This window comes from Sus scrofa, chromosome 5, assembly GCF_000003025.6.
Source record: "Sus scrofa isolate TJ Tabasco breed Duroc chromosome 5, Sscrofa11.1, whole genome shotgun sequence".
In the NCBI taxonomy this organism is placed as follows: Eukaryota; Metazoa; Chordata; class Mammalia; order Artiodactyla; family Suidae; genus Sus; species Sus scrofa.
In genome coordinates, this window is record NC_010447.5 from 41747924 (window position 1) to 41774857 (window position 26934).

The 26934-nt window shown below is 39.5% G+C and overlaps 1 protein-coding gene across 7 annotated transcripts in view; it reads right to left on the reverse strand.

The window, feature by feature from the left end:
- Window positions 1–26934, reverse strand: part of FGD4 (FYVE, RhoGEF and PH domain containing 4) — a 195933-nt gene that overhangs the window by 64659 nt on the left and 104340 nt on the right. The window contains exon 1 of one of the 7 annotated variants that reach the window (XM_021092067.1): window positions 19275–20097. The exons of 5 other annotated variants lie outside the window; for them this stretch is intronic. In XM_021092067.1, coding sequence (XP_020947726.1) covers window positions 19275–19365 — 91 coding nt within the window. In that variant the 5' untranslated portion in view covers window positions 19366–20097. Of the gene's footprint in view, window positions 1–13436; window positions 16534–19274; window positions 20098–26934 lie in introns of those variants that run through there. One more of the 7 variants, XM_021092070.1, reaches the window with a different exon arrangement.

Genomic DNA, 26934 nt, shown 5'->3' on the forward strand with positions numbered 1-26934 from the left:
TAAGCTAGAATCTTATATAACAATGGTATGTTTATCAAAACTAAGAATTTAATATTGGTGCAATACTAAACCACAATTTCATTCAGATTTCACCAATTTTTTTCACTAACACTTTTTTTCTGTCACAGGATCCAAACCAAGGTATCATGTGGCATTTAATTCTCCAGTTGGTAAGAGTTGCTCAGTCTTTGCTTGTCTTTCAGGACCTTGGCACTTTTGAAGAGTACTGTGAGGTATTTTGTAGAATGTCCCTGGGCTTCTCTGATGTTTTCTTATGATCAGACTGGGTTTATGGGTTTAGGGGGAGAAAACCACAAAGGCAATGTACCCATTTCACTGCATTCCATTGCATGGTATCAACATGATATCACTTATGATGTTAACCTTGGTGGTATCTGTCAAGTTTCTCCATCGGAAGATATTCCTTTTTTTTTTTTTTTTGGTCTTTTTCTAGGGCCGCAGCTGCACGGTTCCACGACTAAGGTTCCACGACTAAGGGTCCAATCGGAGCTGTAGCAGCTGTCCTACGCCAGAGCCACCCCAACACGGGATCCAAGCCACATATGGGACCTACACCACAGCCCATGGCAATGCTGGATCCTTAACCCACTGGGCAAGGCCAAGGATCGAAACCACAACCTCACGGTTCCTAGTCGGATTCACTAACCACTGCACCATGACAGGAACTCCTCCATTGGAAGATATTCTATTTATTATAGGACATTTTTCAACAGACTTCTATCATCCCTTCAAAAGCTCCCCATTTGTCCCATAGATTCATATCTCCCATGTGCTATTTAAAATGCTTAGATTAAGAAGTCAACTGCACTTTGAAAAAGTAGAAATAAAGCAAATAAGGTTATAAAACTCACAGTTCACAACTCATTTGCCAAGGGGAACAAACCCAAAGCAAGGAAGTTTATTTCAGAAAACAATTTCAGTTTCCCAAACTTCTTGAACTCAATAACACACACACCTTATCAAATAATCAGCAAACCACAAAGGAACTTAGAGCTGAAGATATGATGAACAGTTTAAGAAATTTCCTTGGACCTAGGAAATCTAATTCTAGGAATTTATTTATTTATTTATTTTTGGCCACACCTGCAACATGTGGAAGTTCCCAGGCCAGAGATCAAACCTGAATCCTAGTACTGCAGAGATGCTGCCAATCCCATTGAGCCACAGCGGGAACACCTCTACAACAGTATTAAGGACAAAAAAACTGTAGAGAAAATACATATAGTATGATCCCATTTTTAAAACAGAAATGATATACAAAAACGTGTATAAATGTACTGAAAATAATATAAGGAAACATGGCAAACTTAAGTTTGGGAATTAAGGATAGTGGAAGGGTGACAGGATGAATAAGAACTTTCATGTTTTGCTGTCTATGGAACAATACGATTTATATCTCATATAAGGAAAATGTAATTATGAATTACTTATATAAAAATGAGAAAATCTATGAAAGTCGCCAAGTATATGTACTGGAAGTTATTTTTAAAAGTATATTCTTGGAGTTTCCGTCATGGCTCAGTGGTTAACGAATCCGACTAGGAAACATGAGGTTGCAGGTTCAATCCCTGGCCTTGCTCAGTGGGTTAAGGATCTGGCGTTGCCATGAGCTGTGGTGTAGGTTGCAGACACAACTTGGATCCTGGGTTGCTGTGGCTCTGGTATAGGCCGGTGACTACAGCTCCAATTAGACCCCTAGCCTGGGAACCTCCATATGCTGCGGGTATGACCCTAGAAAAGGCAAAAAGACAAAAAAAAAAAAAAAAAAAAAAAAAAGTATATCCTTTATATCTGTATTCCTATGTTCATAGTAGCATAATTCACAATAGCCAAGATATGGAAGCAACCCAAGTATCTGCTGACAGATGAATAGATAAACAAAGTGTAGCATATTCATACAATGAAATATTTTTCATCCTTTAAAAGGAAAGAATCAAAAACAAACAAAAAATGGAGTTCCCGTCATGGCTCAGTGGTTAATGAATCCGACTAGGAACCATGAGGTTGCAGGTTCGATCCCTGGCCTTACTCAGTGGGTTAAAGATCCGGCATTCCTGTGAGCTGTGGTGTAGGTCGCAGATGTGGCTTGGATCCTGTGTTGCTGTGGCTCTGGTGTAGGCCGGTGGCTACGGCTCCGATTCGACCCCTAGCCTAGGAACCTCCATACGCCGCAGGAGCGGCCCAAGAAATGGCAAAAAGACAAAAAAATAAAATAAAATAAAAGGAAGGAAATTCTGATACATGCTACAACATGGATGGCCTTGAGGCCATTATGACAAATGAAATAAGCTGTTTGAAAAAAACAAATAGTGTATTATTCCATTTATATGAGGTACAGAGAGTAGCCAAAATGGTGGTTGCCAGTGACTAGATGGATGGGAGAATGAAGTTATTATTTTACAGAACTTAAATTTTTACAAGATCAAGAAAGTTCTGTGGATGGAAGGTGGTCACAGGAGCACAATAATGTGAATATATTTACTGCTAATGAACTGTGCACTTAAAATAACTATTTTAAGATGGTAAACTTTATCTTAATGTATTTTTAACAAAAAATTGAACTAAAAATGCATATCCCTTGCTTAATGTGGACAAAAAGAAATATGAATACATCTAATCATTAACCTAGCATCTCCATTAGTATGTCTAATAGCTAATTCACACTCAACACAGCCAAACCCGACTCCCTCATCCCTCCGCTCTCACTCAAAATTAACTTTCTTTACCATCCTCTCCATCTCAGTTGATGGCAACCGCATCTACGATTAGGGGCTTGGAAGCAGCCTGAAGTCCTCTCTCTTTTTCCCTTGCACTCTACATCCTATCCATCAGAAAATTGTTGACTCTACCGTCTCCCATCACCATGACTATTCTAATCTTTAGCTGGATTACAGCAAGACCCTCCACCTGGTCTCCCTGCTTCTACCCTTGTCCCCAGTATGTGCTTTCCACAGGACTAGAGAGAGCACCTTTAAAACCCAAGTTAGATAATGTCACTCCTGTGCCTAAAATTTTCCGCTGGCTCCACATTTTACTAGTTTAACTCCTTCTCTAATGGCACAGCGGGTTGCTGCTATGGCTTGGGTTCAATCCCCGGCCTGGGAACTTCCGCATGCCGCATGTGCAGCCAAAAAATTAAAAAATTAAAAACTCAATTCTTTATAGCAGCTGACAGGCTCTACATGATTTGGCCTTTATCCCTTACCACTGACCTCATTGCTAGTACTGCCCCCTGGCTCACTCCACTCTAGTCATACAGCTTCCCTACTATTCCTCCAATAGACCAAGCAGGCTTTACAACTTTACAGACTTTGGAATGCTCTTCTCCCAGATAATTGCTTTCATTTCACATCTTGGCTCAACTTGCATCCTGTCAACATGGGCTATCCTGACCACTCTACCTAGTATAACTGATACTATATATACCCTTATCATGCTTTACAGGTTTGTTTGCTGGTTGTTGTTGTTTTTCGACAGCAATGACCACCTTCTTACAAATGCTATCATTTATTCAGTTGTCTATCTCCCCTGGTTAGGATGTAAGCTCTGGGAACATATCAGGGACATTAGCTGCTACATAAGTACATGCTCAATAAATAACTATTGAACAAATGATCTCCAGAAATCTTAGACAAGTTCCTCTTCATTCTTACTTTCTTTCTTTCATCTTTTTTTTGGCCGCATCCATTGCATATGGAAGTTCCCAAACCAGGAACTGAAGCTGAGCCACAGCAGAGCAGTGACAACACTGGCTTCTTAACTGCTAGGACACCAGGGAACTCCTATTTTTTCTTTCTTTCTTTCTTTCTTTTTTTTTTTTTTTGTCTTTTTGCCTTTTCTTGAGCTGCTCCTGTGGCACATGGAGGTTCCCAGGCCAGGGGTCCAATCAAAGCCACAGCCACCAGCCTATGCCAGAGCCACAGCAACGCGAGATCCGAGCCGCATCTGTGACCCACACCACAGCTCACAGCAATGCCGGATCCTTAACCCACTGAGCAAGGCCAGGGACCGAACCCACAACCCCATGGTTCCTAGTCGGATTCGTTAACCACCTCGCTACGATGGGAACTCCCGGGGAACTCCTATTTTCTATTTCATGAGAAATGTTTTTTAATTCCAACAAGAAGGACACATGTAGCTATTTGAAAGCTCAATCTACACAAAATTTCAAACATTTCCATTCTTATGTAAATTTTGACGCATTCAAGGTAATGTATATACAAATTCTAAATATCTACAAAGAAAACTTACCCAAGTAATATTCCTCACAACCTAGCAGATTTCTAAACATCTGAAATTGTAGAACTATCCAGATGTTTGTCTTGATAAAAACAGTAGCAGCCAAAAATCCCACCAACTGACTGAAAATATATTTTCATTTATTATAATCTGTAATTTTATTTACATTTATTGGATTCACTAACTAAAGTGCACTATGGCTGTCAATCTTTCAGACTCAGCACTTGATGCTACCTAAAATTATAGACTAGTAAAGAGTTATACTGTCTGGAAAAGCAAACTGCTGCAGTCTTTGAAGTTCAAAACAAATATGAACTCAAAATAAGCCTTGAAAGTAGGTAACTGTAGATATTCATTATTTTTAAAGGTCCCACTGCTGTATGATACAAATAAAATGTGTAAAAAGGCAACTGTTGCTATGGCATCTAAAGCAAATGCAACAACACATCAATGTAATGAGATAAAATAAAGACAGCCTCTAAAAACACAAAATTTTTGTTTTCAAACTAGAAAAATTTTATTTTCCTGAAACATGCTCCCTAATTATTATTGAATTTTTTTTGCTACTCAGAAGGAATGAAAAGGAAAATAAAATTTCTAAAGAATTCTATTGTCACTGGTCCCTTCAAAGTTAAAATTCTATTAGATGAATGGAAACACATCTTAAAATTCTAGTTTTGAGGAGGAGCTCACGGATGAGGCCTGGGGCTATAGTAGCTGCTATGTAAGTATATGTATAGCAGACTACACATATCACTACAACTCAAACATGGGCTCCCCACTTTCAGAGTGACCATTTGTTAGGTGCCATGAATTTCCACATACTAAGAGTGCATATTCCACAGTGCCTTCTGGGTGGGTGATGGGGACTAGTTGGTCATGTGCTCTGCCGCACCTTGGCATAGCGTTTTTTGCTGGAGACCAAACTGTTTCTGAATCCCACTGTATGGGGAAGGAAGCTGGAGGCAGCTCTCCCACCTCCAACACTGATGGAGGTTCCCCTTTTGGCTATATTTAAGAATGTTGGTCAAGATTACAGAAAAGCTCTTGCTATTTAAAACACAAAAATAACTGTATCTGCAGCCTGGAAGGGTGGAGTAAAGAGAAACCACAATCAATTACATATGTCTCTTTTGCCTATTTGCAGAGAGGGAGGTTCTCATTGACACATTCTGAGTAGGAGGAGGTTCATAGCCTGCTGTGGGTTATCCCATACATTGTTGCCAGTTTATAATAACACCCATTTCTTGGTTCCTTCTTTTTTATAATGAAGTGGAAGAAAATGGCCCTAGATGTATCAAAATGCCCTGTATTACTGCTGTGCTGACAATAAGAAATATGCCTGAAAAGCTGCCCATTCATGCAATCAAGTAAGTGCTGTTTTGAAGCCGTCACACTTTTTTGCTAAGATTCATAACAGTTTTAAGATCTGAAATTGATGACTATATCATAAAGTTCTCTAAGTTTATTCATGTGCAGAGAGACCTGAGAACTGATGTTGGATTCACCCAATATGATCATCTGTTTCAAAAAGGCAGTTCAGAGGCCGAACAAAGGCACACCCAGGAAGCTTTCCTGATCTCCAGGCCAGTTGTACTAGTTACTGTATATACTAAATATACTAAATATACCTTTAGGGCAATTTAGGCATTCTTCAGTGTACCTCAGCCATATAACCCTCATTTGCCTAGGTTCATAGCCTGGCTTTACCATTTAATAGCTGAGTGCTTGAGTTACTTCAATTTCCTGATCTATAAATGAGAATTCAGAGGATTCATAACAGTAGCACTCTCAGAAGGTCATTGTAAGGATTATGGTTTAATTAATTATAGTGAAAGTACTAAAGGAGTAGCGAGCACACGGTAAGTGCTATATAACTATTTGCTATTATTATTACAACTCGCATAATACTCAGTGCTCTATTAGGCCAGAGTAGTGGATCTGAGGGCCAAAATCCCACTCTCACCTCCCTCCAGCCTCTCAAAGCTCTTACTTCTTGCTTCCTTCTATACTTGCCCTGTCTACTTATATTTGCCCTTAACACTGCTTAAATTTTCAATTACTACCACCCAGCACTTGCTCATGCTGGCTTACTGTCTAAGCAGCTGCCATTTGCTTCAGTGTCTCTGCTACTTGCAGAGATTCCTAATAGACCATTTGGATAAATTCTGGCCAATTAATGACTTCTACAAATTAATATAATGAGTTATTTATAAGTATGTGGCCTGGTACATTAAAGATGATAACAGTATTAGTAATGATAAAATGATGTCTGACATTTGAAGTACAGTAGAATTTACCACAGGTCATTTTAATCTTAAACAATTTAATCATTATTCCTCATGCTTTTACCATGATTGCAAACATGTGTCCTAGATTCCATAAATTTTTTTTCATTTTTCCTCCACTTGACAATTCTTCATTTGATTTTAAGCACAATTTTTTTTTTTTTTGTCTTTTTGCCTTTTCTAGCGCCGCTCCCGCGGCATATGGAAGTTCCCAGGCTAGGGGTCTAATTGGAGCTGTAGCCACCAGCCTACACCACAGCTACAGCAACTCGGGATCCGAGCCACGTCTGCAACCTACACCACAGCTCATGGCAACGCCGGATCCTTTAACCCACTGAGCAAGGCCAGGGACCGAACCTGCAACCTCACGGTTCCTAGCCGGATTTGTTAACCACTGCGCCACGACGGAATTCCTAAGCACAATTTTGCTGGTTTTTAACAATGAATCATTTTCTGAAAAGCACTTATGTGTTTATGATCACTTAAAGTCAGTTTTTATGAGCACTGAGAATATCCAAATGATCAACTTGCAAAGTGAGTAACAAAACCCATCAAGCTTCTACTTTATTCTATTCTTCCTTTTTTTCTTCTTGTCCCTCCTCACATGTACCAGAGTGATAACTCCCTAATTAAAAGTGTGAGGCACGCTGCTAATCACGGGGGACAGGAGGACAGATAAGACATAATCCTCACCCTCAGGTAATTCCTAAAGAGATACGTTCAGTTCCATAGGTATCAGGCCCCCACCTGTGCCGCCATCCCACATACAAGGTAAGAGGCTGCCCTAATGGCAATGGCAGAAGGTGAAGAGGAGGGGAGTGGCTCCGACAATCAGTAAGGGCCTGGCTTAAGAAGGGACACACGGATCTATGATAAGCTGTAATGGAATAGAATAGAAGAAAAAAGAATCCCTAGGCGTTCCAGCTGTGGTACAGTGGGTTAAGAATCTAACTGCAGCGGTTTAGGTCGCTGCAGATGTGCGGGTTCAATCCCTGGCCCTGTGCAGTGGGTTAAAGGATTCAGCGTTGCCACAGCTGTGGCTTGGATTCAATCCTTGGCTCAGGAATTTCCAATTGCCTTGGGTGTAGGCATTAAAAAAAAAAAAAAAGTATATATACACATAACTGAAGCACTCTGCTGCACAGCAGAAATTAGCACAACACTGTAAATCAACTATACTTCAATTTAAAAAGGGGGAGATGGAAAGAGGAGTTCCCGTCGTGGCGCAGTGGTTAACGAATCCGACTAGGAACCATGAGGTTGCGGGTTCGGTCCCTGCCCTTGCTCAGTGGGTTAACGATCCGGCGTTGCCATGAGCTGTGGTGTAGGTTGCAGACGCGGCTCGGATCCCGCGTTGCTGTGGCTCTGGCGTAGGCCGGTGGCTATAGCTCCGATTCAACCCCTAGCCTGGGAACCTCCATATGCCGCGGGAGCGGCCCAAGAAATAGCAACAACAGCAACAACAACAACAATAGACAAAAAGACAAAAAAAATAAAAAAATAAAAAAAAAAGGGGGGAGATGGAAAGAGAGGAGAAAAGGATAATGTTTACTTAGGCTCCTGACTAATGTGACAGGGGAACAGTGCCTTTAAGTAAGAACATAAGAATAGAGTTTTTGGTGTGATGGTTTTAGGAGTCTGTAAGACTGTTCAGGATGAATAATTTGCCCTGATGTTCATCAGGTTTGGTCAGTCTTAACACTCCTCCTGATGCATTTTCCAACCTCATTGTTCAAGTTTTCAGATACATTCCTTAGATATTTTCTTCAAAATATCATTTCATTTGCTATTAAGGAAATGGGGAGAAAGCCTTTGCCTCATGAAAGGCCAGTTGTAAAAGACTTTGATCCATTTTGTTGTTGTTGGTCTCAGTAATTATGAGTTAAGTCACTTGTCCTTCTTCTCATAAGAAGGACTAATTGCCTTAATTTTATGAACAACAGTAACAAATATCACATAACAAATATCTAATAAATATCAAATAATCAAACATCAAGAAACAAATATTTGGATGGAGGGAGAGAAAAGCCCTTATTACGAGTGTCGACAAGTTTCTGGGTGTTTGTGGATTCCTTCAGGACTCTACTGTGCTCAGAGCAGTCCTTAAAGAGCCTAGGGGACAAGTCACAGCAATCTTCAGAGCAAGGTCACATGCCCTAGGACAACTTTCCCCAAAGTGGATTCTGTGAACAGGATCTCTCAATTCTTCCTTCCACTACGCCATCAAACCAACCAACCAACCAACCAACCATGATTCTATATGACATATTTGTGACCTGCCACTTAACAGTTTTATCTTATACATTTATGATGCCAGTGGGCATATTAGAGGCTGTGAAGAGCCCTACAGTTAAAATACACACACACACCCTTACTTTGAACCCAGTATGTGTCCAGGAAACCTTTTCATCACTTATTACAAGTTAACATCCCACAGAACTAAGTGTCTTAGAACACATTTTTGGGAAAAGTAGCCCCCGGGACTCCCTCCCATGTTCCAACAGCTAAGACCAGGGCTATTTCCCATACTTTCCCATCTCCTCTAAAGGTACAGCTCCTGACTTCCTGATAATCATCTTGGCTGCCCTCATGACCCTGACTTTCAAAGTGAGAACTGAAAGTCCAACCTGGCCATGGCTTTTGAACATGACCCTGCTGCCCCGGCTTCAATGCTGCACAACCCCACAGTGAACTGACCATAAAAGCAGCATTGCTGGCTGACCCAGGATGCTTGAGTCCTGCACATGGAGTCTAAAATTGTGGTAGCCCTTGGCTTAAAAAATCAGGTGAAATTACATTCCGTAACCCTGCCAATTCACTTCCTCTTTATTCTCTCCACCCGCCTCTTCCTTTCACCTGCAAAATCCCACAGCCTAGCACGCAAACACCTACAATTTATTAAACACAAAAAAAATCTCCAAAGGGAATTTTTCTTTTCTTAAAGTAGTTATAAAACAGGATGTAAAATATTACAATAATTAACAATGTGGAGAACAGTAATATGTAGAACAATGCTGGAAGTTTTATTTCACTGAGACAAGTATCATAAGACCTCTGAATATAAAAGCACATCACTGGCCTTTACTTTTGCTGAGTCATCAGGAGATAAAACTGTTTCTTTGTTCTGTGACCTCCCTGTGGGTTTAAACCCCAAGATCAGGCAAAACACTTTATTAGATAAGGAGCTTGACTTCTTTCAGAAGACTTATAACCCATCTACAACAGAGTATTGTTAGAAAAGGCTATACTCCTGGGGGGTGGGAACAAACCTATTTTTCAAAATAATCTTTTCTCGACTGATTTTTTTTCTGGACACTAAGAGGAGTTTGTATAAATGCAGGGCCATGCATGGCTTCGAATAGGGATGCGCTGATGCTAAGATGTCCTTCAGTAAACACAGACACACACACAGACAAATATTTATCCTGAATCTCACAAAAATATTAACTACCATGACCTGGGCTTTAATAGGCTTTAAAACGTACACAATTCACAGCAAATTTGCTTGCAAATGCTAGTACTATTCTACTAGTAATGATAGTAGTAATAACATGTTACAGTTTATTCTGTGCCAAGTATGCAGTATGTGAAGCACTTTATATGCATTACTTCGTTTCTTTCTCTCAAGAATCCTATGAGATAAAGTAGGCATTTTTATGCCCATTATAAACATGAGTCAACTGAGGTGATGTTAAGTGGCTAGGCTGAGGTTAGGTGTCATATCTACATACAGTCTGTAAGGACCTTCTGGACAGCAGGTAACCAAGTGATTACATCTTCGTTACATTATAGCTATTTGCCATGATCCTATGCCTCTATTTCAGCAAATACTGTGCAAGACCAAAGCTTCAAAATAGCCAAGACATTAAAAAAACAAAGAGATTAAAAAAGAAACATGAGATAAGAATGAGACTTTTATCTGGAGTCACTAAACAGACAGAGACAGAGTCCCATACTTCCTTGCTTCTTCCCAGCTTTGAACCTCCTCCCCATTTGCTCTTCGGTTGCTCAGATTTCTGATCTCTTTCTAGTATATGGCTCTCCTAGACTCTCAGACATTCCCTTTGGAAGCCAATGGGCAGAGTCCCTTGGGTTCACTCCACGCTAGTCTATTCCTGCTTGGCTCTCAGCTACAGAGCAACCACCTGACTGAGACCTGTTCAAGGAGAGGTCAGAGAGAACTCAAGAAGAACTGTCATACACGTCATACTGTGTTTCGCCTTCAGTATCCATAAAAGGTATGTAGGACAGATATCTGCAAATTACAGTTCAAGAAAGTAAAGTTAGTAAATAGTGGTAAATCCAAGAGTCACACCAGGGATTTTGATTCTAAGGTCAGTGCTCTTTCCACTGTAACTGATGGCCCTGTTGTCAGGCCCGTTTGTATTTTGCACTGGAAATGAGCTTAGGACCTGGAGCTGTATTTCCAGTAAATGGAAACACTGTCCTGAGAAACTAAACATACTCTTTAAATTGTTAATGACCCCCTAAGTTGTCACAAAACCAAGTTTAAGAAATACTTCTGGAGTTCCTATTGTGGTACAGCGGAAACAAATCTGGCTAGGAAACACGAGGTTTCGGGTTCGATCCCTGGCCTCACTCAGTGGATTAAGGATTCAGTGTTGCCATGAGCTGTGGTGTAGTTCACAGACATGGCTCAGATCCTGCATTGCTGTGGCTGTGGTGTAGGCCAGCAGCTGTAGCTCCAATTAGACCCCTAGCCTGGGAACCTCCATATGCCACAGGTGTTGCCCTGAAAAGACAAAAGACAAAAGAAAGAAAAAGAGATACTTTTGAGTTTTACTTAGAATCTGCTCTAAGAAATAAGGATAGTAATAAATGTCCTCAGGGAATCATGTTTCTATTCCTTCCCCATATTCAGCAATTAACAACCTGCCACTATCTCGGGACCTCCAAAATAAAAAATAAAACAAAACAACAAAAAACTTGTCACAGACTTCAAAGAACTAAAGTGCATTTATTCTTCATAGTTGGAATATGTGCCAACTTTTTCCCCTACTTGAAGACTGGTTATAAGGGTAGGTTGGAGACAAAAGAACAAATCTTAAGAGGTATATGTAGGTATTAATTCAACAAGCATTTATTTAGCACCTTGCTATATTGTACAACAAGGGGAATATAGCCAATATTGAATAACTATAAATGAATATAACCTATAAAAATTTTGAATCACTATATTGTATACCTGTAACTTATGTAACATACATCAATTATACTTCAATAACAAAAAAAAAAAGAAATGTGTGGTGCAGTGGGTTAAGAATCCATTTGCAATGGCTCTGGTCTACTGAGGTATGGGTTTGATCCCCAGCCCGGTGCAAAGGGTTAAAGGATCCGGCACTGCTGCAGCTTTGGCTTGGATTCAATACCTGGCCCAGGAACTTCCATATGCTGTGGGTATGGCCAAAAAAAAAAGAGAGAGAGAGAGAGAAAGAAAGAGGAAGGAAGGAAGCAAGGAAGGAAGAAAAGAAAGAAAGAGTATTTAGCACTTTGCAAGAGGGCGTTGTAATAGAATCAGTGCCAGGAACTGTGTAGGATCAGTAAGATCTTTAACCTGCTTTCAGGTAGGGAGATTAAAATGTTCTTCAGTCAGGGAACTGCAAACTACAGCCTGTGAGTCCCTCAGTGGGAAGATTAAAATATACCTGAATCAGAAGTCTACAATCCACAGTTCACAGACCAAATCTGGTCCACAACTTCTGTTCATGAAGTTTTATCAGAATACAACCACACTCATTCTTATAATGCTGTGTATAATGCTTTTTGCTAAGGGGGCAAAGTAGCTACAACAGAAACTGTGGCCCGCAAAGCTTAAAATATTCGTGATCTGGCCATTCACAGAAAAGGTTTGTAGACCTTGACCTAGATTATCAAGGCAACACACCATGGATTAGTGCTATAAATGCTATAATATTATGACATTATTATTATAGCACTATGTTTAATATATTCATATTATAATTTTCTAGAATCAATCTTGGTTCAAAATCCAGCTAGCAATTGACCTTGGACAAGGAAAAACCTAGGTTTCAGGGAGCTCTGGCAGCATCTGGCACAACTGATCTAGCACATTTGGGCTTACAGATCACTCTAAAATGTATTTAGTAAATAAAAATGTATTTAGTAAATTATAGGACATAATCTTTAGTTTTTTATTGGTCTAAATCCCACATGACTAGCATGCTAGTGCTTCATTTGCCATCCAAATATTTTACACAAAAATCATCTTCCCCAGCTATGTACTGAATGTGAACCAATAAGCCAACAGATCATGCTTCTTGGTCAGTGGTTCCCAACCTACAGAGCTTTAAAAGAACTACAACAGTGTAATACCTGGGCTGAATCCCTGTCATAGCGCAGCGGGAATGAATCCGACTAGGAACCATGAGGTTGTGGGTTCAATCCCTGGCCTTGCTCATTGGGTTAAGGATCTGGAGTTGTCATCTGCTGTGGTATAGGTTGCAGATGCGGCTCAGATCTAGCGTTGCTGTGGCTGTGGTGTAGGTTGGCAGCTGTAGCTCTGATTACACCCCTAGACCCCTCCATATGCCACAAGTGTAGCCCTAAAAAAGACAAAAGACAGTAAGTAAATGAATAAATAAATAAATAAAAATAAAGCTTTGCAGGATGTGCAGTGAAGGTTAAGAACCACCACCCTTACTGAAGTCATGGTTACAGCTTTGGATCAAATTGGTATTTTCAGTTAAAGTTGTATAAGATGAATTTCATAATTTTAAGCTGTTAAGCTAAAGTTTCACCAAAATTATATCTTAAAGTGGGGATACCATGAAGGCTCTGAAATTTTGATAAGAATGGTTTAGGCTTGCAATATCAATTGACTCAGTTTAAGTCATAGCCAATACTTACATGTCAAGTGTGAGGCCTTCTTCAACATCTGGTAGATAAAGTAAGACTAACTTATTTTAGAATCCACTACTGAAAAAAAAAAAAAACAAAAAACTAGACATCCTTTAGTTTTTATGAAAAGCTACTAATTAGGAACCATGAGAATTCAAGACGGAGATTATTTTTGGTTGATGGAGAGGATGGCAAGTTTTGCTATGAAAGAAGAGACTGCTGAAAACAATAAAATTAAATTTTTCATTGACTTCATAAACTTTGAAAGAAAAAGAAACAGATGGTAGAAATGAACTTGAAGGGCAAAAGATGGTTTTCTCCTAGCCAACGCATTTATGCAAGATGTCTGGTTTATAAAATAACAAGAATCTTGGCTTTTCCTCTTCCTTTTACCCACTGCCAAACTATTTTCCATTTATTCACAATAAATTTATCTGCAGGCCCAGAGAGAAGATCAAACTGGCCAAAATGTTTCATAAGGTTTGACAAGGATGTTGCTAAAACCAAATAGAATGTTTTCATTATGTCAATCACAGCAACCAAGAATGGACTACTATTTCTCTTCACAAAGGGAAAAATACACATCCTTTCTATAAGCAAATCCCTCCTGACCTAGCTTGATTTTCATTAATTTTGTATTTGCTTTTTCAGTTTATTTTTCTAAACTTAAATTTCTCTCAACCTAGTTTTCAGCAGCCAAAACATTCTAACCTAATGCTCTCTTTAAGTTCTATGATTTTCTGCCTACTTCACACTGCCAATTTAAAATTACTGGCCAACTTTTGCTTCTCAGCTTACTTTGTTTTGAAGTTATTGACACTGTTCACTTTTCAAACCAAAATTTACCTTCATGGCAAAAACAGATAAAATGAACTCTACCAAGTAAGGAAAGCTCCTTAAGGCCAGTCAGTCCTTCAACCTGAAAGCTACTCATTTCAAACATACCAATACTATCACTGCAGTCCAGGGCCAGGATCAGCTAGGCCTGGGAAGCAAGGCTTATTTATCTGGAAGGGCATTTTCCCCCCAAAGAAAAAACAGGGTAGATTAGGAAAACTGGAGGTTAAAAGGTCAAAATTTTGACATGGTTATATACTGTGTGACCGTGAGAAAGTTATATAACTTCCTTATAAGTTAGAGAAATTTTTACTGCTCTAGTGTCATTGCTTAGGTGTAAGTCACAGGTAGATGCAGACCTTAGGAGTAGTGGCAATTTTTTAAAAAATCTGACAAGATACATGGTTTTCCAAAAAGGGCTTGGTGACAATCTCTAATCTATCCCAATTCTCATTTTTATTTTGATACTCTTTTAAGACAAACATTCATATAAATCTCATTTTACTAAAATCTAATGTTTAACAACTTACATAGATTTTGCTTTCCTTACTTGTTGCTGTGTAATCAGACCAACAGGCCTCATATTTTGCCCCTGGCTAGATTTCTAGACCAGGAGCACAATAGCATTGTGTATTTAGCATCTAACAGTGTAGGGGATTGTTTCAAGTTACGCAAAACTTAAAAAGCAAATACCGCATCTAGCTTATCTTGCATTTTCTATATATATTTTTTGACTGACCCAGGAAGGAAGTTAGGAAGAAAAATAAGCCAATTTGTTAAATATAACCATTTTTCTAATTCTGAATTTTAAAAGTGCATTACGTCAGTCATGTTTAGTTATGTCTAATACGATTGCTCCTGCAAAGAAAAAGTTTACTGTTTACTTCACTCAAGGATGACACCAATCTTATTACTCCCTTGCTTTAAATCCTTTAATGGGACTGCAAGATCTGTAGGAAAAACTCTGATTTCCATACAGGACCCTTTACCTTAAGACATCAACCTACCTGTAAAGGCTTCCTAGCTATTTACACAGCCATGCACCCTAATGCTCAGCCACATTCTGATCAGTTCCATTCCTATAATAATACTACTTTCATATATCAAAACCATATCATGTATGTTTTTGCATATGTTGGTTCCCTTAGCTCAACTGTCTTATCTTCAAACACATTAATCTGGTTCCAGTGTCCTATTTGGGGGGAAATTTCCCTGACTCAAATAAACAGCTGTTCTTCCTTTTTTATTCTCCAAGCACATATTTTGCACCTATACAAGACATCTGTCATGCATAATCATTGCTTTTACTGGTTTTCTACCTCTTCCAATCAAGTTTTACAAGAACTATTAAGAGGAAACATTTCAGATTGTTACATTTTGTTCTATCTTCTTGCTTTTCCTATCTTCCTCTTACAGGAGAGTTTCAAAGTATGAAATGTCTTAAATACAGGAGGGATAAAAGGGAAACAAAAAAGGAAATTTTTTCTCTGCTGGAACACAGCAAAACATCTTAAATATTTTCTCTTCATCTTCCCACAATTTTTTCCATGCAAACTAGTCCCTAAATTTCTTGGTCTCACATTCCAAAACCACTCCCATCTATTTCCTCTCTCCCAGCAGAAACCTGTAATTCCTAAACACAAAACCATTTATTGAGTCCTCCACAGGCTCCATTCTCATTCCCATGCCCACCAACCCCCACAACTTTGTCTCTGTTCTTCATAATTGGGATTAACTTGACCTCTCAGACTTCATGGATAGATCAGAATGAGCAGGGAGCACACTGTGGTCAGAGAGTTAACAGGGTGGAGGCTGGTGTCAGGAAATGCAGGGCCTTCTACTTTGAGAAGTTAGAGACTTCCTTGAAGGAGGAGAGACAATGCCCTGTTTTCCATTTTTAAAGGAGCAGTTAGGTGGCTGGGTGGATAACCGACTTCAGGAGGTCCTAGGTGAAGCGGAAGCTATGGAATAATCCAAGGAAAGGTTGAGTGTGGCTTGAACCAGGGTAGTAGCAATGGAGGCGTTAAGCCATGGTCAGTTTGATATCACTCAAAGCAGGATTGATTGACAGATTGGATTGATGGAGAGATAAGAGAAAAAAGATTCAAGAAAGACTAAAGTTTTTGGCCTGAGCATAAGAAATAACGATTGCTAAATAATGACATAAAGATGACTCAGAGGATTTTTTGTTTAAGAGGGGAAAGAGGAGTTCCCGTCGTGGCACAGCGGAAACGAACCTGACTAGGAAGCAAGAGGTTGAGGGTTCAATCCCTGGCCTTGCTCAGTGGGTTGAGGATCCGGTGTTGCCGTGAGCTGTGGTGTAGGTTGCAGACTCAGCTCGGCTTGGATCTTGTGTTGCTATGGCTGTGGTGCAGGCTGGCAGCTACGGCTCCAACTTGACCCCTAGCCTGGGAACCTCCACATGCCGCAGATGTGGCCTTAAAAAAAAATAATAAATTGATTTTTAAAAAATTTTTTTAAAAATTAAAAAAAAAAAGAGGGGAAAAAGAAGTTTGCCCGGGCCAAGTTTTAATAACCACCATATAGAATGCCCAGCCTCCATGACTAACTCTACTTTTCTTCTCAGAGGCATGCTCATCCTGCCTGCTTTAAGATATGACCTGCCAGCTACAGATCCTCAGTTAATTAGCAGAGGAAAAACTCTTAGAAGGATTTGATCTAAACAGGACTTGACAGGGACTGTGAGAGTGTATAAGTCAGAGAACATATTTATTTATTTATTTTGTCTTTTTTGCCTTTTCTAGCGCCGCTCCCTCGGCATCTGGAGATTCCCAGGCTAGGGGTCCAATCGGAGCCGTAGCCACCAGCCTACGCCAGAGCCACAGCAACGATGGATCCTTAACCCACTGAGCAAGGCCAGAGATCGAACCCCCAACCTCATGGTTGCTAGTCGGATTCGGTAACCACTGAGCCACGACAGGAACTCCAGAGAGAACATATTTTAATCAAGGTGAAGGCCTTTAAAAATATACTTCAGGAGTTCCCTGGTGGCTCAGCAGGTTGAAGACCCAGGATTGTCACTGCTTTGGCTCTGGTTACCACTGTGGCGCAGTATTGATCCCAGGCCTGGCAACTTCCCCAGGCTGCAGGTACAACCAAATATATATAAATTTGGTTGCACAATGAATAAAAATTAGCTCACTACTGTATATATTAGAAATAGCACAGAGAGTAAAGATGAATACTAGAGGGTAGATCAGGATGGATAAATCTATAAGTACTTAGGAAAAAGCCTTTTTGTTTTTTGAATGAATGGTGTTCAAGTGTCTAAGGGAAATTGTTCAAGCTTAAAATCGTCATCTTGAATTGCAATTAATTTACCTAGTTTGAATAAGTAGTATACAAAGACCATATTACCATCCCTGCAAAGACTGAAGAATACTTCCCATTGAATCATTCCTCACACTCCATTTTTTTTTCTTCAATTTCCATGTGAGTTTGTCTACAAGCATAAGTTTTAAAAAGGAAAATTTCTTCAAGTCATTAAAAAAGATAAAACTTATACAAATAACACGTACACAAATAACACACACACATTTAAAATTTTTCTTGGACAACTTAACAGCAATAAAATAACCCAGTCGTGTGGGCAGGAAGTGCTACATTCCTGTCTTTTCAGTTTAAAAACTTTAAAAGGAACTTCCAAGCCCACACTATTGTAGTGGCCACTCACTATAGGGAGTTGTCCATTAGAGCAGAAAATCTGAGCAGCACTTCTCTTTCCATTTGAGGCCACCTTTCAGGAAAGAATACTACGTCTCTCCAATCATCCCTAACTATCTGAGGATGGAATAGGAAGGGACAGAAGCTGTTTCAGTTTCACTAATGCAGAAAGAAAGTACTTTCTTTTTGCTGCTTGTTTTTAAAAAAGTTTCCTATTTAGAGTGCTACAGTAAGCCGCAAAGAGATCATACAAATAGTAGACCTCCTGAAAAGGAATTGAGGCTTCTTCCTGGATAATGGAAGGAGCCAAGGCAGGCATGCACTGGCTACTCAATCTCTAGCAACTACTAGAAGCTGGGAGCAGAGCCAGCCAACGCTGTGCAGCTGTGGGAGGGAGCCTCAGCTTCCCTGCTGCAGGACTGTGACCAGCCCCGCCCTTGGGCTTCCACGCTCCGGCAACCCACCCCTCAAGTCCCCATCCTAGGCCAAAAGGAGGAAAGAATAACACCACAAGAGAATCTTGGTAACTATGAAGACTGCCTGTTCTAAGTTTCAGTTCATCTTACTTAGCAGTGTAGACATTCCTCAGGAAGGCTAATATCCATGTACAAACAATGGGAAAACAGTACCACAAAATGAACCCGTTTTAGTTTTAAAAGATATTTTTAGCCAAAATTTCCCATCATATGATTACATTTCTACCACACAGTTTCATGCCTCTTCAAAAGAGTTAACTTCTCATTAATATACTCTCTAGAATATTGGAGGGGAAAAACAGTGGCTTAATACTAATGACAATTAAAAAAAAAAAATCCATGCCTGTTTCTATGAAATTATCAATGTGGAAAAACAAGTAACAGGCACCTCCTGAACTTCGCTAAAGCAAGAATTCCGGGATGGAGGGGATGTGTCTATTTGCTTGAACAGAACAATACCCCATGCAGTAGCACTAGCAAAGGATTAGTAGTAAACATTTTGTAGATTTGTTCACATCAGAAATGGGAGAAAAAAGGAAAAAAAGATTTGCTTTCTTTCTCTACATCCTCCCGTTAGTGACTAAATTTTAAAACTTTTATAATGTAAGAATGAGTCAGAGAAACAACGGTTTAACTCATATTTTGCTAACCCAGAAACAGCCTCCTGTTAAGAATCAAAAACCATGAATATAGTACATATTTTAAAGTTGAAAATACTCTGAACTTTATTCTTAACTTAAAACCAAATTCTGCAACTCTCATATCCTTTAACATGCTGTGTTAGAAACTGACCCATACGCACTGGAGAAAAAAACGTGAGAAAGATACACTAGAAAATGAAACTACTTACCTTGATCAGCGGACATGATTTCATATATACTGATAATTAGTTTACTTTGGTTTGGTAGGAAAATATTAGATTTTACTCTTTCAAAGTTCATGTGATAAAATCTCACTTCTGGCTCTAAAGTCTGACAGCCTGGAGACCCCACGGGTCAGCCGGGAGCTCTGATGGTACACTGCTTACTTCAGGACTTTCTTAGATCTTAAAACTGCTCAAAGACAACCTCATGCATAATATGCCACACCTCCCCAAAGGAGGGCTGCTGCAGTGTTTTTTATAAGACCAAGTATATGAGGATGGAGAGATGTCTATTTATTACAGTAAAATAAACAACACCGGAGGCCCATGGAAGCTTCAAATGCACTAGAAATACATTTGGGAATAGGACAGTTTATAAACTGACTAATTCCTAAACTATTAGTAATGCTCTAAAAAAGCCAACATGAAAACAGTTTGTTTCCACTTGAACTAGGTCCATGCTCCAGACCAAAGAGGTTACAGATTCAAGATTCACAGGCTTAAGATGTTAAAATGTCATTCTAAATTATCGCCAATACTATTTTGCCATTTATAACTTTCCATTTTAGCATAGCTCATTGATCTTGGTGCAGAGTGAATAAATACTATTCATAAATTTCCTAAGGGAAGCAAGTTTTATGTTATATCAGAGCACTGTTTAACTGGTAAACTATTTATTTACGTATCTTTATAAGCTTATTTAATTAGAACTTTCAAAATTTCTCATAGCCCTGAAAAATTAAAAAGTGTTAATTAAAATATTTATAAGATCAGGAGTTCCTGCTGTGGCACAACAGGATTGGCAGTGTCTCTACAGTGCCAGAATGCAGGTTTGATCCCTGGCCCAGCACCGTGAGTTAAAGGATCTGGTGTTGCCACAGCTTTGGCTTAATTAGCAGCTGTGGCTGGGATCTGATCCCGGGTCCAGGAACTCCATATGCTGTACAGTGGCCAAAAATGAAAAAAAAAGGAATTTTGTTTGTTTGTTTGTTTTATAAAATCACAATGAAGTAACAGGCTATAGATGTCATCCTCACAGTTGAAATTAGCCTCTTTAAACCCCTTTTCAGTGTATCCAGATGCGGTGTTTCTGATCCAGATCATCTAGATGATGTGTTTTTTTTTGTTTGTTTGTTTTTTGTCTTTTGTCTTTTTTGTTGTTGTTGTTGTTGCTATTTCTTGGGCCGCTCCCGCGGCATATGGAGGTTCCCAGGCTAGGGGTCCAATCGGAGCTGTAGTCACCCGCCTACGCCAGAGCCACAGCAACGCGGGATTCGAGCCGCGTCTGCAACCTACACCACAGCTCACGGCAACGCCGGATCGTTAACCCACTGAGCAAGGGCAGGGACCGAACCCGCGACCTCATGGTGCCTAGTCGGATTCGTTAACCACTGCGCCACGACGGGAACTCCGATGATGTTTTTTTTTTTTTTGGCCAAAACCACGGCATGTGGAAATTCCCAGGCCAGGGACTGAACCAAGCCAAATCTTCAACTGCCAGGCTACCAGGGAACTCCGCAATGGCACTTAAAAGCACATACTGTCGATTCCATCTCAGGAGAGGAGTTTGTGGTGGTACCCCAGAATTTGCATTTCCAACAAGCTCCCAGATGACAATGACACTACCAGTCTAGGGATGCACTTCAGGGACTACACCTGGAGAACCAATGGACAGAAACTTGACACTCACTGATGGCCTAAAGCTCTGGCTCAATTGCACCTGCTTAGGAAGTAACTAATATCAGGACCAGTGGGGGGGGGGGGGACACAACACTTAACATGTGGTGTGAGGATTTGTACTGTACATTCAGATGAGACAGTAACTTCCATCTGCTCAATGAGCAACTTAATCATTCCTTTTTTTTTTTTTTTTTTGCTTTTTAGGGCCACACTCACGGCATATGGAAGTTCCCAGATTAGGGGAAACATATTAGGCATGACTATGTTTTAATCTAAAAAAGAATAGACAATTAGAACATGAAGAAAAAGAGTTAAAGAGAAGAAACCTGAATTCACTTTTATGTCCTTCACAATCTCCACCTGTGTGTTTAAATTTCAGTGCAACAAGAAAACTATATTTGATTCCAAACCCACTTAGCCTTGGCAAATTTCAGTAATGTAAAAAGCAGAATGTTTCCCTGTCATAAAAATGCACCAACTTCTGTGCTTCCTGAGTTTTGATAGCAATGTTTAAATTATAACATCAAGTTTGGGTTCAAAGAAATACTTTTTTTTTTTTAGCTAACATTTACTTTGTGCCAGGTGCTATGGTAAGCACTTCCATGCAGCATTTTGTTAAATCCTCATTATGGGGTAATAATAATTTATCGTTATTTTACAGAAAAGAACACTCTTCTGCCAAAGGAATAATACCCATAAGGTATGGAGTAATAATTACCATTTTGCAGAAGAGAAAACTAGGTTCTAGAGGTTAAAAATCTTGCCCAGGAACCTTAGTAAAACGATAACCTTTAAGAAATTCACTTAACTCTTGCACAATAAATTAAGATATAATGGGATCTACTTTTGAATCTATTTAAAGGAAAACCAGAAAAGCAAAGTACGATTTGCAGCTAGGAAGTAATAAAGCGACAATTCAAATATTGACTCTCATTATGCACAGTAGATACTCAGAAATTACACTCAGCATTTACCACAAACTTTTAACTAAATCTGAGCTACCCAGTAGTAGCCATGGCGGTTTCTTATAAAGTTCAACGAGTGCCTCCAGGAGTTCCCATCGTGGCACAGTGGTTAACGAAGCCGACTAGGAACCATGAGGTTGTGGGTTCAATCCCTGACCTTGCTTAGTGGGTTAAGGATCCAGCGTTGCCGTGAGCTGTGCTGTAGGTCCCAGACGTGGCTCGGATCCTGTGTTGCTGTGGCTGTGGTGCAGGCCCGCACCTACAGCTCCAATTAGACCCCTAGCTTGGGAACCTCCATATGCCCCAGGAAGGGGCCCTAGAAAAGGCAAAAAGACCAAAAAACCAAAAACAAAACAACAAAAAAAAGCGCTTCCATATGACCCATGTTCTAATTGTCTATTCTTTTCTTAGACTAAAACCTAATCATGCCTAATATGTAAACTTCCCAGGCATATACCCAAGTGAAACAAATACTTATATTCACACAAAAACTTGTACATGAATGTTTACAGGGGCTTTATTCACAGCTACCAAAAGCTGAAAAATACCCAATTGCACTTCAATCAGTGAATAAATAAGCAAACTGGTAAATCCATACAGTGGCATAACCCTCAAGGAATTGAACCAGGGGCACTTGTATGTGCATTAGAAAGTAGCCAACTTACGGGAGTTCCCGTCCTAGTGCAGTGGAAATGAGTCCGACTAGGAACAATGAGGATGCAGGTTCAATTCTTGACCATGCTCAGTGGGTTAAAGATCTGACATGGCCATGAGCCGTGGTGTAGGTCACAGACGCAGCTTGGATCTGGCATTGCTGTGGCTGTAGCGTAGGCTGGCAGCTGCAGTTCTGATTTGACCCCTAGCCTGGGAACCTCCATATGCCACCAGTGTGGGCCTAAAAAAGACAAAAAAAAAAAAAGAAAGAAAGAAAAAAGAAACCAACTTAAAAGGCTACATACATAAGGTTTCATATGATATTCTGGAAGAGGCAAGCATATACGGTCAGAAAACAGACCTGAGGTGGCAGGGGCTGGAGGAAATGGCTGATCACAAATGGGTATAATGGAATTTTCAAACGAGTTGGGACTGCTCAATTCCTCATTGTTGTGGTAGTTATATGACTATACATATTTATCAATACTCAGAACTGTTCCCTAAAGGAGGAGAATTTCACTGTATATAAATTATCCTTTAATTTTAAAAAGTGAATGATTTTTGGTACTGGTTCATTTTATCTGTTTATTGTGACTATTTAAAATCTTGAAAAATTGAAAAGTGATCTAATTAGCTTCCCACACAAAGTCCATTTGTGAACAATGAAGTTTATGATAATATATTTAAAAGGATCTTTCAAATAAATGTTTAGATAATTTAATTTTAAGGTTGTCATAGACAACAATACCTAAAATCCATGCTAACCCACTTAGTTATTCACAAAATACCCTGTCCTGAAGATTTAATGGGCGCTCACCCTGATCTTTGGCTTCCCCTGGCACAGGTTATTTCTTTACAAATTCTGTTGAATAAGGAAGTTAAGAAATTCTGCCAAACATTTAAATAGGTATTTCATAACCACTTGCTTTTTTATTATATTGACCTTAGTCTACTTTTTATTAAAAGTACCTGTATTATTTTCAATACTGTACCATTTTTAATGCAAATGACCTAAAACAAAAAAATTTTTGCCATGCAACTTGTGCTTCCTGAATTAAAATTTACTAATCTATCATTTTTCAAAAAAGGTGAAGGGGGACTAAGTTGTCTGCCCCAGTATTTTTATTTAAAGCCACCTAGTACATCATCTATCATATAACTGAAAACTTCCATGTACTAATGGCAAAGTTGGTTTAAATATTATTTACAAATAAACATATCTTGGCAGTACAATTATATCAAGTAAATGTTAGTATTTCACTTTGTTCGGATAGAACAAGGAGTAGGAAAAAACCACTGAAGTACTTCTGACTTCCAGTTATCAACTAAGGAATAAAATCCTCAGACTGATTCTCCAATGATATTTAACTGGGAGGCAATCTCTACTTTCATAGAACAAAATCTGAATCTTAACCCATTTTGCACCCTTCAGCCTTCTAATAATAATCTAATAAAATCAAACAATGTAGTATTAAAATAATTTCCTCATTGGCTTAAAAAAACACATTTTAATTTAAAAAATCAACCAAATGTGTGTGAGTTCCAATTTGTATATATGTGAGTCAGTGAGATGAGGCCTGTAAGTTCTTTGTTGTTGTTGTTATTGTTGTTGCTTTTCAGGGCCACACCAGTGGCATGTGGAAGTTCCCAGGCTAGGGGTTGAATAAGAGCTGTAGCTGCCAGCCTATGCCACAGGCACAGCAATGTGGAATCTGAGCTGCATCTGCAGTCTACACCACAGCTCACAGCAATGCTGAGCGAGGCCAGGGATCGAACCCGAATCCTCATGGTTCCTAGTCGGGTTCGTTAACCATTGAGCCACAAAGGGAACTCTGTAAGTTCTTGAATACATTCTAGGTAAATCATGTTTCTTGAATATTGTATTCCAAACTATTTTTATACAGATCTTCAGAGCAAGCATATTATCCCTGAATCTCTAATACTTACAATTTTTTTAAATTGAATATAAATGTTTCACATTAATTCTTTAGTTAAATGTTCAGTTTAAGTCCCAATCACACAGTACCATTAACGTAGACAGTACTTCCCAAACCGGGTTTCTGGATGGATGACAACACAATCCTATATTAAACTTCTCCCCATGCTGGTTTTAACTCAACTCCATTACTCTTCTTCTTTGGAAGCCCATGATGAGAAGCTGCACATCTTTCTACTGGCATGTGGCCTGCTCTGTTCCTTTGCATTCTTCCCTTTCTTCAGTATCTACCCTGAACAAGCAATTCACCCAAGGGCTGCAACTTCTCCACTACACAGAAGATTCTAACACATCTAATTCAGTACCAACCTCTCTTTTCAGCTTCATGCCCTTTTATCTGCAAACTACCTCCTTTGCTGGAGAAGGGAAGTTTGAATCCTTTATCATGAGAGATAACTAAGATTTCATTAGGCAGCAGAAGGAAGGAAAGGATCTTCTTTCAGGCTTTAAAGTGAGTAAATCTGTGGCAGAGTAGCAAACTTCGTGGGGTCTTGCAGAACTGTTGTTCCTCGCTCCTGGGTGATGTCCTCAACAGCTCCTTACTATTGAGAATGAAATCCAAACTCCATGTAAGGCCTGAAGGTACTGTCCCCTGATTACCTTTCTAGTCTCATCTCTTGCCACTTTGCTTTCAAATATGTTTGCAAACAATGTTCTCTCTATCAATCACGGGTTTTAAGAAGGAAGTCAAGAAAAATGTTTTCTTTTCATCAATTTCCACAGGAACCTAACTATTATTTTTTCCAACTTTGAAATAGCCATGCAGCTTCCAGAAAAGGCTCCTCTGAGGCTTTAAGAAAATAAAACTTAGGTTTTGCTCTTGCCAGGTCAGATAAAGGGTAAAGTACAGCCAGTTACTTGCTACTAACTTGGGAGAAAAGAGAGAAAGCTTTTATTTCTCTTTTACTGATCAGCTGCCTTACCCAGATTTCTTTTAAGTACTGTCTTTCTTTCCCCAAGATAGTCATGTGCAGCTTACTGGTGTAACAGTAGCTGCTCAGGCCTTTAGTGTTGGCCCAAATATTCCTAAAGGACAAACAGAATGTGGAAAGAAAAGACACCCTAAGTATAACCAGCACCATCTTTGCAAATCATCCTCTCCACTTATTTCTTCCCTTTTATCCCATAAATAATGACACAATTAAACATGCAGTTTCCTTTTTGATGCAATCTCAGAAGTATACTACAGGTATCATGAAAATTCCAAAGAAAGAAAGATAGAAACAATGTTAATTAATCCACATTTCAGTAGATTTTTATTATTTATTTATTTATTTTGCTATTTTAAGGCAAACCAGAGGCATATGGAGGTTCCCTGGCCAGGGGTCGGATCAGAGCTGTAGCTGCCGGCCTACACCACAGCCACAGCAACACAGGATCTGAGTGGCGTCTGTGATCTACACACCACAGCTCACGACAACGCTGATCCTTAACCTACTAAGCGAGGCCAGGGATTGAACCCATATCCTCAGGGATTCTAGTCGGGTTTGTTAACCACTGAGCCAGGAAGGGGACGCCTCAGTAAACTTTTAGATAATCTTTCTAACTTATTGTCTTTGTGGTACAAAATAAGATCAAGGATAAAAAGGGAACTCAGGAGTTCTTGTTGTGGCTCAGTGGTTAACGAATCTGACTAGGAACCATGAGGTTGAGGGTTCGATCCCTGGTCTCTCTCAGTGGGTTAAGGATCCGGCATTGCCGTGAGCTGTGGTATAGGTCGCAGACATGGCTCAGATCTGGTGTTGCTGTGGCTCTGGCATAGGCTGGTGGCTAGAGCTCCAATTAGACCCCTAGCCTGGGAACCTCCATATGCCTCAGGTGCGGCCCTAGAAAAGACAAAAAGACAAAAAAAAAGTGAACTCATTTTTTAAAAAGCCTACTTCCATCATTCCAGCCTTAGCTGATGAATTCGTACTTGATAAATAATAAATGTACTTGCTTAATGCTTTCAAATTATTATCCAAATTATTATATTATGATCTATATATTGTGACCTTTACCAATAATGCTGAAACAGATTTTCAATATTACATTAAAGATTATAAAATATCCATATAGTCTGCTAGATATAATACTTTAGTTTGAACATTCATCACTAGTAGAACTCAAGATAAATCACCTTATACTGTTCAACAGCTCACTACCTGTGGGGTATGGCAAATCTTTATCCTCTACACAGGGTAGCAAAAACAAATCTATTTAGCATCTAGGCAGATAACACAAACAGGTAAGGATACAGGTTTTAAAAGTATGAATTAGTTACTTGTGGCAAATTATAGAGTGGTTTTTTTTTTTTTTTTTGGTCCTTTCGGGGCCGCACTCATGGCATACGGAAGTTCCCAGGCTAGGGGTC